Source organism: Diospyros lotus, chromosome 3, assembly GCF_014633365.1.
Source record: "Diospyros lotus cultivar Yz01 chromosome 3, ASM1463336v1, whole genome shotgun sequence".
NCBI lineage: Eukaryota > Viridiplantae > Streptophyta > Magnoliopsida > Ericales > Ebenaceae > Diospyros > Diospyros lotus.
Window position 1 is genome coordinate 22,286,405 of NC_068340.1, and position 17,309 is coordinate 22,303,713.

At 37.6% G+C, this 17,309-nt stretch overlaps 1 protein-coding gene across 9 annotated transcripts in view; it reads right to left on the minus strand.

The window, feature by feature from the left end:
- Positions 1–17,309, minus strand: part of LOC127797436 (CSC1-like protein At1g69450) — a 144,146-nt gene that overhangs the window by 71,359 nt on the left and 55,478 nt on the right. For 7 of the 9 annotated variants that reach the window (XM_052330342.1, XM_052330340.1, XM_052330338.1 and 4 more), the window contains 2 exons: positions 14,219–14,413; positions 2,304–2,495 (listed from right to left, as the gene is read on the minus strand). The exons of 1 other annotated variant lie outside the window; for it this stretch is intronic. In XM_052330342.1, coding sequence (XP_052186302.1) covers positions 2,304–2,495; positions 14,219–14,413 — 387 coding nt within the window. The remainder of the gene's footprint in view (positions 1–2,303; positions 2,496–14,218; positions 14,414–17,309) is intronic. One more of the 9 variants, XM_052330339.1, reaches the window with a different exon arrangement.

Consider the following 17,309-nt stretch of genomic DNA (forward strand, 5'->3'; position numbering starts at 1 on the left):
CAGTCGGCACAACCGTCGTTGCTGGGGCAGGGGTTCGGTGTTTGGGTTAGTGGGTACTGCAGGCCAAAGGATACTTCACGACTCTAATACCATGAACAATTGTGAGAAAACTGTATATATTTCTCTAATTTTTTCACTAAGATTGATTACAATATATATAGGAGAAAGAAATCAATCAAATCCCTATAACTAAAGAACAAAAAAAGGAAGGAATCCTAATTACAACAATTGATCATATTTACAACAATTACTAATTTACAAATAATCAATACCAATAATTGAGATTGATTATAATCCCATGGATTGTGGGATAATTGGGATTGATTATAATCCCATAGATTGTGGGATTTGATCTTCCAACATCTTCAATTTTGTCAAGGGAAATAAAAATGAAATGAACATGCAATTACTATTGCATATTTATCTCTTTATGGATGACCAAAACCCATCAAAAACTAAATATATAGAATGTAAATTCAACAAAAATAGAAGTGCGGATCATGTTGTACTAAGACTTGAAGAACAAGTTACTCAAAGAAAAAATCAGCTTAGACACCTTGGATAAATCATATAACAATAAGAGGACATTGAAGATGTTAGTTAAAGAATCAAGGCAAGATAGTTAAAAGTGTAAAAGTGCATCCAACATTTTATGTGGATCACAAAATCCCTTCAAAGCTAAAAGGAAGTTTACTAGATAGCTAAGAAACCATCTTTATTGTATGGCTCAAAAGTTTGGGCAGTTAAATACTAACATGTGAAAAATATGAGCAAAATTGAGATGACTGTAGATGCATGACAAAACAAGAGACAGAATTAGAAATGAGAATGAAACAGGCTCGAAGTAGCATGTATTTTAGATGGAAGATATGATTAAGATTGTTTAAATATATGAAAAGAAGACCAATAAACCAACCTGTGAGGCAAATGGATGGAATGAATGAAGTTTGCAGCAAAAAGAAAGGTCAAGGAAGACCAACGAAAATTTGGTGACAAATCCTTAAACAAAAGAACTTACCATGGATAGAAATAGTTGGAAAGCTAGAATACATGTAGTCATCCCCACCTAATGAGATTAAATCTTGAGATTATTGTTGTTGTTGGATAACCAAAACCTATTTGGCTTTTATCTTTCATTCCCCTCATTTACTTAAAAAAGACAAAAGTCAAAATTTTCCTTTCCTTTTCTCTTACCTTCTAGAAAACCAAGATCCAAATCAAGCCTAAGGGACTACAAGCTGTGAGGCTCACAAGAAATATAACCCCAGTACAATTCTGGCCTTAATCAATTCCACTGCAAATTCAGCACCAACATTAGCATTACCAGAACACCACCAACCCTAGCACCATTAAAAAACCCCAAGCCATTCTTCTCTCCGCATTCTTTGCCGTTACTCAATATTTTTACGGAATCCTTGTACATAATGATTAGTGTACAAAGCTTAGAAATCTGAGCATGTAGCAATACCAAAATACAGAGCAACCAATGTGTTTTGAAAAGAACTGCATACTATCAATTTGAGATATTAAGCTAGGAATTCTTTTACTCCCATTGGATTTGCATATTTAAATAGTAGTAACTCAGTAAAAATGACCCAAAAAAAAAAGCATAGAATGTCAAACCAAAAACTTATTATCATATATAGGTAACACAGACAGGAATTCAATTAGATGAAAGATTGTCTGAGCCAAGCAACTACCAAAATTTGAATTAATATCACAGCAGTGCCTGATCAAAAGCAGTTAATGGTAGGAATCTACAGCTGAAGGCAATAAAATAAGAATCACAAACTTTTCACATTTACCAATAGCACTTTTTTGTTCAAAGTGAGAAACTTTTTAGAACACTAATGACACTATCCACACGATGCATAGTGGAGCTTCATATTATAGTGATCTATCAATACCTACAGATAATGCATATATTTGCCATTTTGAAATGTGTATCCTGTGGAACTTTTGGTGCCAGAGAAATAGGAGAGCTTTTGAGAATCCAAAAATTCTTTCTTCTTTTAAGGGAAATGTCCCCCCCCCCCCCCCCCCAAAAAAAAAAAAAAAAGAGAGAAAAAAAACACCCTTTTTGGTGGATTCTAAGTGATTTTCTTTTCTCTATTGATTCGTTTGTGGGTTTGTTGGATGAGTTTTCCCCACAAGAAGTTGGGGTTGTTTTGGCATAGAACTTGCCACTTAGGGCATCTTTCTCATTAATATTCTCTCCTGAAAAAAAAAAAAAAAACTTGGAAGCTCATGTGTATACATTTTTATTGTTGAAGACAGACAAGAAATAGTCAAGCAGATACTACCTCCCCTGCTGATGAAGTGTCGGATTGCTCCAATCTCAGATTTTCCTCCGAATCTTCGAACTTCTTTTCATATTGTTCTAAAAGATCACCCTTGTGCGGGAACAGTCCACAACAACCACCACATTCAAATTTTGATTGAGGCGATTCAGTTCTGAAGTGGATAAGCCTTTTGTACAGTTTCTTTGTGTTGCTCTAGACAAGGACATGAAAAAGTAGTTGGAAGGTTAAGGCACATGAGAGGTAATCCAAGTGCTTGAATCTAAAAAGAATTGGAAACAAATAAGAAACCCTTTGCACACAACAAGAACAACATTTTTCTAGAATTCATCTTAGAGAGCACACGCCCAGAAAACAATAACATACCAAGAAAAAAAAATTTATCAGTGCATTTAAAGGCTTAATTTTATGTGCAAATCAAAGCTTTTAACATAAAATCAGCTTCTTGAAGATTTCATGTAAAGAAAACTTCAAATGAAATAAGAGAGAAAGAGTATGTGATCTTCATTTACTTTCTAATATTTTCAAATCTACAACCAAGTCCTTGAATCTGAAGGGAGTCAAAGACAATAAGAAACTAGGCCCACCCTTTACACGATTGAAAACACCACTAATATTTATCAGTGCATGTAAAAACTTACTTTTATGTGCGAATCAAGCTTTTTCACATAAAATCAGCTTCTCAGAGATTTTGTGGAAAGAATAATTCAAAACTGAAATAAGAGAAAAAGAAATCAGTCAGAATATTCCAAGAATCCCAAGAATATCACAAGGCTCCTTCTATGTTAGGAAGTGTATTTTCATTTTCTAAGTTTACTTGATTAGATTGATTGCAGATTCTTAGGAAGTTTCTATAGTTAGTGGTATGATTGGATCTCCTCCTTGTATATATATATATATATGCTGCATGTACAGTTAGCAAATCAATATAGAAAAATCTCATTTTTTGACATGGTATCAGAGCCCGGTTCTTAGGGCAATAGTTTGGCTTCCTTCACAGGCTTGTTCTTCATCTCTGGCCTTCATTGCCGGTTGTATTACTCTCAAAGTAAGGAACCTCTTAGGGTTAGTGTACTCCCTTTAGCCAAGTTTCTCCAGACCGAAGCAGCAACGACAAAGTCCTCACTGCTACCAGCAGTCCGTTCCGGCACTGTCAAGTTCACCAACTGCCGGCCTCGACAGCCACTGCTACCAGCAGTCTGTTCCAGGATCAGCCCTGTGCTGCTGTAGCCGCAGGTTCTGTTCTCATCCTATCCAGATCCAATCGATCAACCTACTAGTGGAATCACGTCTGATCATTCAACCTCAGGCATCAGCAGTCCTGCAAACCCAGTCCTAACTGAGAAGCCCACCAGCCACACACCATCAGGAGAGCTTCAAAATCTCCATTCCTCTTACAGATTACATAGGAGGAACTACCTGAAGTGGTCTCAACTGGTTCGCACATTCCTCAAAGGAAAAGGAAAGCTCAGCCATCTCCTTGCTATGGAACCAAAATCCAATGATCCGAAGTTCGCGGCATGGGACAAACAAGACTCTATGGTTATGGCATGGCTATGGAATGCAATGGAACCATAAATCAGCGATACGTGTATGTTTTTATCCATGGTGAAGGAGATTTGGGAGACCATCCAGCAAACATACTCCAAGAAGACCGATTTAGCCCAGGTCTACAAAATCAAGGTCAATCTAATGGCTGCCAAGCAAGGTAAACTTTCTGTCACCAAGTATACGAATATGTTGAAAAACCTATGTCAGGAGATGGATCACCATTGATCCCTCCCAATGAAAGATCAAGCTGATGCAGCTGCTCTGCGGCAATTTATAGAAAAGGATCACATCTATGATTTCTTAGACTGGACTTTGGCCAGAATACGATCAGGTTCGGGTTTAGATTTTTGGCAAGGAAGAACTGCCATCACTGAATGAGACTGTTAGATGTATACAAAGGAACTGTTTGTATATTTCTCAAGAGTACAACATAAGCATATATGTACATACATTTACTTAAAGATAAATACACTAATACCCCCTTTACTTATCTTATTTAACACCCCCCTCAAGCTGGAGCATATATATTGAGCATGCCCAGCTTGGTACAAATATAATTCACACGAGACCCTCTAAGCGACTTGGTGAGTAAATCAGCCAGTTGATCATTGGAGCCCACATATGTTGTAACTACATATAAGTGCTTTAATAAAAAAAAGGATATAAGTGCTTTAATTTTGTGACAAAAAAACTCATCTAAGTATGGAGGTATCTTTTCTCGAGACTCAACCTTTTTTTTCAAAAAATCATCTTCATGGGGAGAATATTGTGGAAGAAGATAATTTTTTGAAACTTCATGTTGAGGACGATACTTTTTTAAAAATCCATGATCTTCTTCCAACCATGATTGACACCTCACTCCACTCTGATAAACAATTCGAGGAAACAGATGTTAAAAAATAAAGGAACAAGATGTGTTTAGTTCATAGGTACCTAGCAGGATGGGATTGGAACCAAGGGGAGAATTACTACAAACGAATCAAAACAATCCAAAATCGGAGCTTCAGTTTCATATGAGAAGGCAAACTCAAAAGAAAACTATCAATCTGAATACTCCTCCAACAATTGAACAAACGGCATCTCCAAATGATGGTCTTTCTTCTTCTCAGGGTAACTCTAAACTCACTCCTTCAGATTCTTTCTTATTTGACTTATCCGATCTTGATGTCCCTATTGCTACTAGAAAATGAGAAAGATCTTGTACCAAACACCTGATTGCGAAATACTTGTCATACCAGAAAATATCTAATCACCATAAAGCCTTTCTTTCCAATATTTCTAACTTGCATGTTCCAAGAACTATTCAAGCTAGGTGACCCATATTGGAATTTAGCGGTAAAGGAGGAGATGAATGCTCTTGAAAAGAATGGAACTAGAGAGATTGGGGAGCTACCGAGAGGAAAAACAATTGTGGGTTATAACCGGGTCTTCCCTGTAAAATGTAAGGCATATGGAAGCATAGAAAGGTACAAGGCAAGACTTGTTGCCAAGGGGTTCACCCAAACATAAGGCATCGACTATAAAGAGACCTTTGCTCCAGTGGCAAAGACAAACTCTATTCGAGTCCTCCTATCTCTCGCAGTGAATTTTGATTGGCCTCAACACCAACTCGATGTAAAGAATGTCTTCCTAAACGGCGATTTGGAGAAAGAAGTGTTGATAGACCTTCCACTTGGATTTGAGAAGAGCCTCAGTACCAACAAGGTATGCTGATTAAAAAAATCCTTGTATGGTTTGAAAAAAACCCCAAGAGCGTGGTTTGAAAGGTTTGGAAAGGTAGTGAAAAGCTATGGTTATACTCAGAGCCAAACTGACCACACAATGTTCTTCAAGCACTCTAGAGACGGTAAGAGGGCTATTTTAATTGTTTATGTGGATGATATAATAATGATTGGTGATGATAGGGGAGAGATTGGAGAGCTTAAGAGGAAACTAGCATATGAATTTGAGATCAAGGACTTGGGACCCCAAAAGTCTTGGGATGAAATTTGCAAGATCTAAGGAGGGAATCTTTGTCAATCAACGTAAGTATGTCCTGAATTTACTCAATGAAACAAGAATGCTCAGGTGTAAGATAGATGAAACTCCCATCAAACCTAACTTGAAGTTACAACCTGTCAGGGCTAAAGATGTGGTAGAAATGGAGAAATACCAAAGACTCGTGGGCAGACTTATCTATCTATCCCACACTCGACCTGATATAGCATTTGCAATAAGTGTAGTAAGCCAATTTATGCACTCACCAGGTTCACATCACTTTGAAACTACTTATAGAATTCTAAGGTACTTAAAGGGAACACCTAAAAAAGGTTTGCTCTTCAAAAAACGAGGACATCTTCACCTAGAACCTTGTACAGATGCAGACTAGGTAGGTAGTGTTACTGATAGAAGATCTACGTCAGGCTACTGCACCTTTGTGGGAGGTAATCTTGTCACTTGCAGGAGCAAGAAACAAAACATGATGGTCAAAAGTAGTGCTGAAGCTGAATTTCATTAAGTAGCCCACAAGATTTGTGAGGTTATGTAGATAACGAGGTTACTAGAAGACTTAAGGGTCTCCGTTTCCTTACCGACTAAGGATTACTGTGATATTATAGCTGTGATTTTCATTACCTACAATCCGGTACTCCAAGACAAGACTAAGCATGTAGAAGTGGATAAGTACTTTATTAAGGAGAATTGACAATGGGGTAATCTGTATGCCCTACAATCCAATAGTTGATCCAAGTGTCACCAATGTTCTTACAAAGGGGTTATGCAAAAATCAATTTGAAAAATTAGTGCGCAAGCGTGCCATGGAAGATATCTTCAAGCCAGCTTAAGGGGGAGCGTAGAAATGGAAAGAAGCTAACTTCCCTTTTTGACTAATGGGAATCATCTCCAATCTGTGTAATTGATATCCCAAATCACCTCCTTGATTGATAGAGTATATGTAATATCCTGAAATTTAGAGATAAATATTGATTATTAAATTTTGGTGTTTGAAGTCATTAAGAAATATTTGAGGAATTAAGAGAAAATAATAATTAATGTTGTTTGAGACAATAGGAAATAAATTATTTGGGAATATTTATGGAAATAAGGAAATATTAAAATAAAATTGTTTAGGTGAATTTCTGGAAAGTTGGGGTGTAAGTGTAATAAGAAATAAAAGAAGTGTGGGGGCGTGAGTGGCATTTTTGGAGGTTTTTGAGGGTCACATTAAATATAGTGGGAGGCGTATAATGGTTAAAGGTGAGTGGCAGCCGAGCGGTTACGCGTGCGCGTGTGCATGCAGGGGGCGTGGGATCAATTCTTGGTTGAGGTTGTGCGCGCGCTGGGGGATTTTGCTGATTTTAATCAGCCAAGGGGGGACCGAAACGACGTCGTTTCGGCCCCAAAGGCGGTGGCTGCGTGCGCGGCCCAGCGGTTGCCACGTGGCCGCGTCCTTTGCCTTCCGTTTTGGCCAATTTTTGGCCGATTTCTTTAGCAAATGAGGCAGCAACAATGAGGTGTAATTACAAAGAAGAAGAAACGCAAACCAATGCTGGAAATGGTGGAGATGGAGGAGAAATTGGGGTTTTAATCAAGTTTTATTGTGGTTTAAATCAGTCAGGTAAGTAGAGAAGCTAGTATTAATCATTTTGTACGGTTAGATTATACATTTACGCGGTTAGAATTAATTAATCTAAGTCACGGCTGTATTAATTGTTAGGAAAACATTTTACTTCGCAACGGGAGCATAAAAGAGGCAGGAATCAGCTGGTTTCAGGCAAGCTCCTAACCATCTCCTCGCATTATTTATTTCCCGTGAAAGTTTTCGAGATTTCTTGTACTCTAAACCCTTCCTCACCTTGACTCGGTTTCACGCATTAATAATAATACTCCGCGTGGCAACCACCCTATGATTTATATGTTATTAATGAGGTTATTGTTGATGAAATAAGTTAAGCAAAGATATATTAGTGTCTTTCATTTTGACCGTTACGGAGCTTTGTATCGCTTCATTTTCCTTGGGAATGATGCCGAACCTGATGGGTTAGGTTCTTAGAAGAGTCGGTATGATTTATGGGGTTATGTTAAAGAGTTTAAATGGACAAGTAGGTGGTTCATTTCCATGTTTATAAGGGATGAGAATGAGAATGGCATTATGATGTTCATGGGATTATGTACATGAAGAGTTATGGAGAAATGTTATGTAATGTTAAGTTTAGAAGATATAAAGTTAATAGTGTCAGTAAATGTGTCTAAGGGTATGGGTACAAAACCACTGACTGTCGACCGTGGGTCGTGGCAGTTGATGGCTGGATGTATGGGTGCCAGTCATCGGTTGTTACAATAAGCGCTAGACGACCAGAAGAGCTGGTACTCCAAATTCCCGCCTTGGTTTGTGCATATCATGATGTGTGTGCTACAGGGGGCTGGGTTGCATTCACGTGGGGACATGCTTTGTGTGTGATGAGATGTGTGAACATTTGCATGACCCGGTTGGTCTAAGAGCCAACTTGGGTATCCTAGGTGAGCATATGCATTTAGAGCATGCCGCATGTGTGTATTCCTATGTGGGCGTAGTAGGGCCTGATACTTGGTTTATGGGGGCCTTGTCATCACGTTTATGCTACAAAAGCCATTGCATTTCTTATGTGTTGCATTGCATGGTTCTATTGTTACTGTTATTCTGGACGGGAGTACCGTGCCAGGTGTCGGGAGTACTGACTCGGTGAGCTTCGGCTCGGCTTAGATATTAGCTCGGGGTTGGCCCGAGGGAAGACCAAGATCGCGAAAGTATATGATTATGTGATGTATGACAGGAAGAACATATGAGGGTATGATGGGTATCAGGAAGAGCATGTAACGAGTATCAAGAAAAGCTAAATGTTGAATGTCAGGAAAAGCCGACCATGTTAGGAAAAGGCAGGTCCAAGAGAATGATGAAATGGTAGCCTATGTTAGGCTGCAACAGGTTTGTATGCGGAACCTGGGAGCCAATGTGTGACTTATGTGGGCCTCTAGTTCCTTATGTGCAGTTAATTTTATGTTATGCAACTAGAAGTAAGGTACTTATGGCTCATGACATGGTGTGGTTGCATTGGCATAAATTGCATGGGGTGTCATGGGAAGAGTCCTATCTTTAACCTATAGCGTTCCTTTCATGAGCTTGCTGAGTCTCGCAACTCACATTTGCTTTCCATCATTCTAGGTAAGAGAAACGCTTATGATAGTAGGTACGTTCAGCGAGGTTTGGGTCCAGGCCGTCGTGTCATGGTAGCAAGTGTAGAGCTCTCCTAAAACTAGATCTTGGGTGTCATTGTGCCTATTGTTAAGGTTAATGTTTACGTTTTTGAGATTAACGTATGTTATGTAAGCCTAGATGGGCCCAAATGATGAATGGTTTTGTAAAGATGATTATGAGATGTTATAAAATAAAAAAAAAAAAGAATATGATTTTAATAAGGGTTGTATATGAGGTGTAGTTGTGTTATTGTTCGATATCAATTTAGTAATGACCCTCTTACGGATCCTCTATACTAGCAGTGGCTCCGGGAGGCGGGCCGTTACAGTATATGGTAGGAATATTATGTATATTCTTATTTCCTTTTTTGTTCTTTCCTACTATGTTGTACTCATTCTTCCTCTATAAGAAAAAAGAGGAATTAGTGTATTCAAGATATACTGAAAATAGAAAACTTTATTTCTCCATCTCCTTTAGTTTATAGTTGGTGATATGATTGGATCTCCTCCTTCTATATATATATATACATATATATATGTATATATGTTGCATGTATAGTTAGCAAATCAATATAGAAAAATCTCATTTCTTCACAAAATCTATGACCTCTAAGGGAATAATTCCATTCCGTTAAACCAAATCAATCGTTAGTGGCAGGAAACTTCAATGGTTATAGAACCAATGCAATCATAATACAAGACCATAAAGCATATTAAGTTATGTACAATTGACAGACCAAAAATGATATTTACCTATGGAAATATCTATCTTGAATGTAAAAGTGTACATGTGAAACGTTGCCTTCAACCTATAAAGTAGACACACTTTCTAGGGGTTTCATTACCAGTGTCACTGGTGTGTTAGACACACTGACACTTTCTTAAAAATTTTTAAGACACAGGAGGGAAAATGCATAGTATGTCCCTTATGAGGACACTTTTAAGATTAAAATGTAAGGGTTTTCTTTTTTACTCTTTAGTTTTACGACCCAGTAATTGCATGATTATGTTTGAAACAATTAGTTAGGTGAATTGGAAAACATTCCATCGTCAATGTCTCATCGATCTAGGATGACTTATATACAAAAAACTCCTAAAAACTTTCCTAATTTATAGGAATATATTATGAAAGAATTACGTATAGAATTATGAAAACATTCCACCTTGAATGATTCATTGAACTCTGGAAATAATATACAAAAAAATTCCTAAAAATTCTGCTATAAAATCTCCTATCTATTCTCCTATTTTGTAGGAGTGGATTACAACAATTTTAGCTAACTACTTTACAGATTAAGACTTGCCAGTATTCAAATTTTAGACTGATTTATCCTTATTCTTGGATTGAATATCAATTATCATCTTTATCAACATTCCCGAACTACTCTTTCTTCCTTATATCCTTCCAACAGATTACAACAACTTTTAGCTAACTATTTATAGATTTGGATTAGCAAGAACTTGGATATCTTTCTGATTTCGAGGCTGCTTTATCCTTATTCTTCTTTATCTTTTAGTTTGATTTTGCTCTGATCTCTTCACAATATCTTGATCTTTATCCATTTGGCCTATCAATCTTGTTCTTCCTTATCTCTATCTTCTTCCAACACTCTCCCTCAAGATGGTGAATAGATATCCATAATTCCCGGCTTGCCACTAAGTAATTCAAACCCCTGTTTATGCATTGCCTTAGTCAAAATATTTGCTTCTTGATCTTCAGTAGGAACATAAGTAAGGCTTATGTCTCCTCTTTCTATCTCTTGTTTCACAAAATGCCTATCAATTCTGACATATTTCATCCGGTCGTGTTGTACTGGATTGTTCACAATGTTTATAGCCAATTAGTTGTCACTATAGAGTTGTTTAGGAGAGGATACAGGCATAGATCCTTCATCAATCTTTCCATCCAAATCACCTCACAACTCCCTTAAGCAATGGCTCTATAGCTTCTGCATTGCTACAAGCAACAACCTATTGTTTATTGCTTCTCCATGTAACTAGGTTCCCTCATAGCTTGGTACAATATGTCACGGGAATAAAGATCAACAAGGGTAGAATTGTAATTGGTCAGAATATTAATAAGCAGGAAGGTTAGTTCGGCAATTAGGCCTAATTTTCAAATTGTTTTAAAATCAAACTATGTTGTAATTGGGCAAGTGGCCCTAGGCGCCTATGGGAGAGACGGATCAATATAAAAGAGAGACTGATACTGCCCCCACATCATCTTTTGAAGAATTATTAATACAATTCTCTCTCTCTCTCTTTCCCTTCCCTCTCAATTCCTCCTCTGTTTCTCTTCCCCAATTTCCCTAAATTGTTCTACGATCTAGGAGAATTGCCCATTGTTAGAATTTGATTCCAACATTTTGATATCAAAGCACGATTTCAGGAGGCAATCAATTCCAAAATTCACGTATGAAGTAGAAGGAGGCGCAATTGCAACAGGTCACGATAGCGGTCACTGATATGCAAATTAGGATGGGAGGCATAGAAACTTTCATGGAGACAGTTGTGGAAAGGCAGATCAAAGGAGCCATGGATCGATGGAGAGAAGATAGTTAGGATCAACATAACCAACTGAAGGAGGTAGATGCAGATGTTTGTAAGAATGTTCACAAGCCAACAACTGATAAGACTCTCTCCAGACTTCCCTCCTAGAGAGAGATCTGACCCAATCTTACCTAGACATAGACCAGCCTCTCGAGCAGATGATGCCTCGAAATTTCAGGCAAATCCAGTGGTAGTAGCGGAGAACATGATGGAGAGGAGACAGGAACCCAGGTTGCTCCTCATCAACCTAGTTTTTCATTTCCAAAATTGGAGATCCCACTTGCTGCCTGCAGTCTTCTTTCCATCAGGTAGCCTTACAACTTCCCAAGTATCATTTCTTTATAAGGCTTGCATTTCTTCCATGACTGTTGCCTTCCACTTTTCATCCTATAGAGCATGATAAATGTCTCTAGCAATAACATCACCATCAATGCTGACAGTAAATGATCTGAACTGAGGAGATAATTTTGAGTACGCCAGATGATTTGAAATAGGGTGTTTTGGGCAAGATCTTACCCCTTTCCTTAAAGCAATTGGGATATCTAAATCATCCTCTTCGTTACCTCCTTTGTCTTCCAACTTGTTTAGTGCCTCAGCATCTCTTCTAGCCCCCTTATCTGGACTTATCTCCAAATTAGATAATGTGGTTGGCTAAGGACTATGAGACCTTCTGGAATAAACCATCAATGGTGGTTTATTTAGAACCTAATCATCCTCCTAAATTTGAGTGTTCTTATTCTCTCCCCCTTGATGGCTTTGGACAGGAGAAATAGGATCTAAATTGAATTCAGGCATAGAATGAGATGGTTTAGAATTAGGGATAGGTGCAGGTAAGGAAGTAAAAGGAGAAATAGGAGAGGAGCAAACAAGAATAGGCATAATTGGGTCCCAATAATGCTTTGTATTAGAGATGTCCCCTTGCAGAGAATTATTCTAAAAAAATTGTTGATGCTCGATAAGAGAGACATTACAAGACACAATAAATTTCCAGGTGGTAGGATTATAGCATTTATATCCTTGATGAGTAGGAGAACAGCCAACAAAGATGCACTTGAGTGCTTTAGGGTCCAATTTTGAGTGTATAGGTTGGTTTTTGTGTACAAAAATAGTACATCCAAAAACCTTAGGAGAAAGGAAGTTTAGAACTCAGGTACAACAAGGGAAAAATTTAAGGAAGACATTTAAGGGAGTTTTAAACTCCAAAATTTTTTAGGGAAGTCGATTGATAAAATAAGCAGCTGTAAGGATAGATTCTCCCCAATAGGCATTTGGGACTGAATGAGTGAACATTAGGGCCCTTGTACTCTCAAGAAGGTGGTGCTTTTTTCTTTCAGCTACCCCATTTTGTTGGAGGTTATAAGGACATGAGCTTTGGTGAATGATACCATGCTCAATTAGGTACTGATTGAATTCATTTGAAAAATATTATCGGCCATTATCAAATCTCAATAAATGAATTGATGATTGAAAGACATTGTGTACCATTTGATGAAATCTTTTGAAAACAAGTTAGGCTTCAGATTTGTCTTTCAATAGGAATACCCAACTAACTCTTGTATGGTTATCTATGAATATGATGAACCATTAAGTGTTAGTTAGATTGGCAGTCTTGGTCGGTCCCCAAATGTCTCTATGAACCAAGTGAAATGGTTTCGAACGTTTATCGATATGATTAGGATGAGAGCTTTTGGTTTGTTTTGTAAGCATACAATGTTCGCAATAAAAATCCTGGATTTTATTACTAGAAATAAAAGGATACAGGACCCTAAGATACTCAAAGCTAGGATGTCCTAACCATTGATGCCATAACATTATTTTAGATTCTGAACTAATAGACAAAGAGGTTTAAATAGATGACCTAAATCTAGTAGGATGATCAAATCTGGGAGTTTGATAAAGTCCTCATTCTCCTTAGAACTGCCAATCATCTTACTCGAGAATAGGTCCTGAAAAACACAATGAGATTGGAAAAATGTCACCAAACAGCCCCTTTCTTGGTTAATTTACTTACCGGTAGCAAGTTACATCTTAAATCAGGTACACATAGTACTGATTTTAAGGTTAAGCCTGCTACACAGGTTGTCCCTTTTACTTGAGCCAAGGATGTTGTACCATCAGCAATAAAGCAATAATACCTTGATCACAGGGTTCATAATTAGACATCATCACAAGAGAACCTGTCATGTGGCCTGATGCTCCTATGTCTATGATCCAATAGCTTGTAGAAATTTTTTCAAAGAGTAAAGACTATTTAGCATTACTTGTTTTGCCAAGGATACCACCGAATTAGGGTTGTCTGCAGTTTCAGACTTATTCACCTTAGTTTGACTTAGTAGTTGCTGCAAAATCTCCAATTTATCAACTGTTAAGGTGAAATTGGTTGGATTTCCTTTTTCAACCCCTACCATCTATGTAGATTGACCTCCCTTCCGTTGATTCTTGGGCTTCCAATTTGCTAGCTTTCCATGGATCTTCTAGCAAGTTTCCCTAGTATGGTAATGCTTATTGTAGTGGTCACACTACTGTTTATCCTTTTGAGACTCCCCTTTAGCTGTGGTAGGTAATTTCACTACTGAAATATTCAGGGTTGAGGTTTGTGTGTATACCTCATTCTTAGAATGCCCTGATGCAGGTAACATCACTTTCTTCCTGATCTCTTCTCGTCTTACTTCTGCAAAAGCTTCTCTCATGGATGGAAAAAGCTTTATCCATATTAAAATATCCAAAGATATAACAGTAAGGAGGCAAATGGTAGAGCCCCTAACCTTAAGGAGTCTTGGTGATGGAATGAAGAGGTACAACTGAAAATTAAAAATAAGAAAACTTGCTATAAGGCGGTATATCAATGCAACAATGAAGAAAATCAAAAAAATTATAAAGAAGCAAAAAATGCAGCAAAAAGAGCTGTTAGTGAAGCAAGGTCAAAAGCATATGAGAATCTATATAAACGACTTGATACAAAAGATGGAGAAAGGAATATATATAAATTAGCTAAAGCAAGAGAAAGAAAAACACGGGATTTAAATCAAGTGAAATGCATAAAAGATGACAATCAAAATGTTTTAGTAAATGAGGGAGCGATTAAGGAGAGATGGAAGGAGTATTTCACAAAATTATTCAATGATGGTGGTGACACAAGAGTTAGGTTGGGACATCTTAGTAACTCCGAAGGGAATGTGAGCTACACATTCTATCGACGCATAAGTTCAAATGAAATAAGACAAGCATTAAAAAAGATGAAAAATCATAAGGCAGTGGGACCAGATAATATACCAATAGAAGCATGGAAATGCATGGGAGAAGAGGGCATCTCCTGGCTAACGCAACTATTTAACACCATCCTTAAATCAAAAAATATGTCAGATGAGTGAAGAGAGAGTACTTTGGTTCCTATATACAAGAACAAAGGAGATGTTCAAAACTGTGAAAATTATAGAGGAATTAAGTTAATAATGAGTCATACCATGAAACTCTGGGAGAGAGTAATAGAGCAGAGGCTCAGAAATGAAACAAAGGTGTTAGAAAATCAGTTTGGTTTCATGTCTAGTAGGTCAACAATGGAAGCTATATATTTACTGAGGCGTCTAATGGAAATGTATCGAGATCATCAGAAGGACCTACATATGGTGTTTATAGATCTAGAAAAGGCTTATGATAGGGTCCCTAGAGAAGTATTATGGAGGGTTTTAGAGAAGAAAGGAGTCAAAATAGCCTATATACAAGCCCTTAAGGACATGTATCATGGTGTAGAGACAAGGGTCAGAACATGCGGAGGGGATACTGAACCATTTACAACTACAATAGGACTGCATCAAGGTTCTGCACTAAACCCATACTTATTTGCCCTAGTAATGGATGAACTCACTAAAGATATTCAGACAGATGTGCCATGGTATATGCTATTTGCAGACGACATAGTGTTGGTGGATGAAACAAAAGAAAGAGTGAACACTAAGATTGAGTTGTGGAGAAACAATTTAGAATCTAAGGGATTTAAATTAAGTAGAAAGAAAACAGAATATATGGAATGCAAATTTAGTAAAAATGCAAGAGTGGATGATGTTATAATAAAATTAGAAGACCAAATCTTACAAAGAAAAGACCATTTTCGATATTTGGGATCAGTGATTCAAAAAGATGGAGAAATCCACGAGAATGTCGCACATAGAATTAAGGCAGGTTGGCTAAAATGGAGAAATGCATCGGGGGTGTTATGTGATGGTAAAATCCCATTAAAATTGAAAGGAAAATTTTATAGGACAACTATAAGACCAGTCTTGCTGTATGGCTCGGAATGTTGGGTAGTCAAATACCAGCATGAGCAAAAGTCGAGTGTAGCGGAGATGAGGATGTTAAGATGGATGTGCGGACATACAAGAAATGATAAAATTAGAAATGAAGTTATTCGTAATAAGGTAAGAGTAGTGCCAATCGAGGAGAAGATGAGAGAAACTAGACTAAGATGGTTTGGTCATGTGAGAAGGAGACTAAGAGACGCTCCTGTGAGGAGAGTTGATGAAATGGAACAATTAGTCACAAAAAGAGATAGAGGTAGACCCAAGAAGACTTTGGGAGAGACATTAAAATTTGATATGAAATATATGGATCTAAATGAGGATATGACAAAAGACAGAAATACATGGAAGTCTAGAATTCATGTAGCCGACCCCACATGGTGGGATAAAGGCTGGATATGTTGTTGTTGTTATAACAGTAAGGAGGCAGCCGAGACCAAGATAGAAATAGGTTGTTTTATGTTTTATCCTTTTATCTTTTGTATTTATCTTTGTGTTTTATCTTCTTATTGTATTTAAATTGATGTAATCTAGTCCTAGATAGAAGCAAGTAATGTAGTCCTATAAAGTAGAATGTAATCTAGTCCTAAAATATAGGAGAATTCTTAGGAAACTCTTGTATAAATTTTATTATTGACATCAATAAAATCATAAGGGAATACCGGTTCCTTTTTTCAACATGGTATTAGAGCTTGCCAATCCAAGCCTGTTCTTCTAGAGATCAATGCCTTCATTGCACAATCCTTTTTTTTTAGCGCCTTCATTGCTCGTGCCTTAATAGCGCCCGTTTTTTGGGTTCTAGCCATCTAAACCATTCATCATTCTGCTCTCCCTTCATAACCATGTCAAAAACATCAGCAAATCCGTCTTCTTCACCAACTATCATCACTGGTGAAACAGTTCCAGTGGATCAACCTCCTCTTGCCAGCGAACTACCAAGTGTTCACCAATCATACCGCCTAGATGGTAGGAATTTTCTTCAATTGTCGCAGCTGATCAAAACCCTTCTTAAGGGCCGAGGAAAGAGCACTCACCTAATTGGGAATCCTCCACCAGAAACTTAGCTAGGCTTCAGTACATGGGATGTGGAAGACTCCCACATCATGTCGTGGCTATGGAGCACAATACAACCAGATATCAGCAGGAACTTTATGTTCCTTAGTACAGCCCAAGAAGTTTGGGAGACTATTTATCGGACTTACTCGAAGGCCAAGGATGCATCCGTAATCTTTGATGTCAAAACAAAGATCAATGGTTCAAAGCAAGGCCAATTAACAGTCACAGAGTATTATAATCTGATCCTAGGCCTATGGTTAGAGCTTGATCAATACCAAGCTATAAAGATGGTGTGCCATGCGGATACTGCTGCCCTCAATCGAATTCTTGAAAGAGACCAGATGGT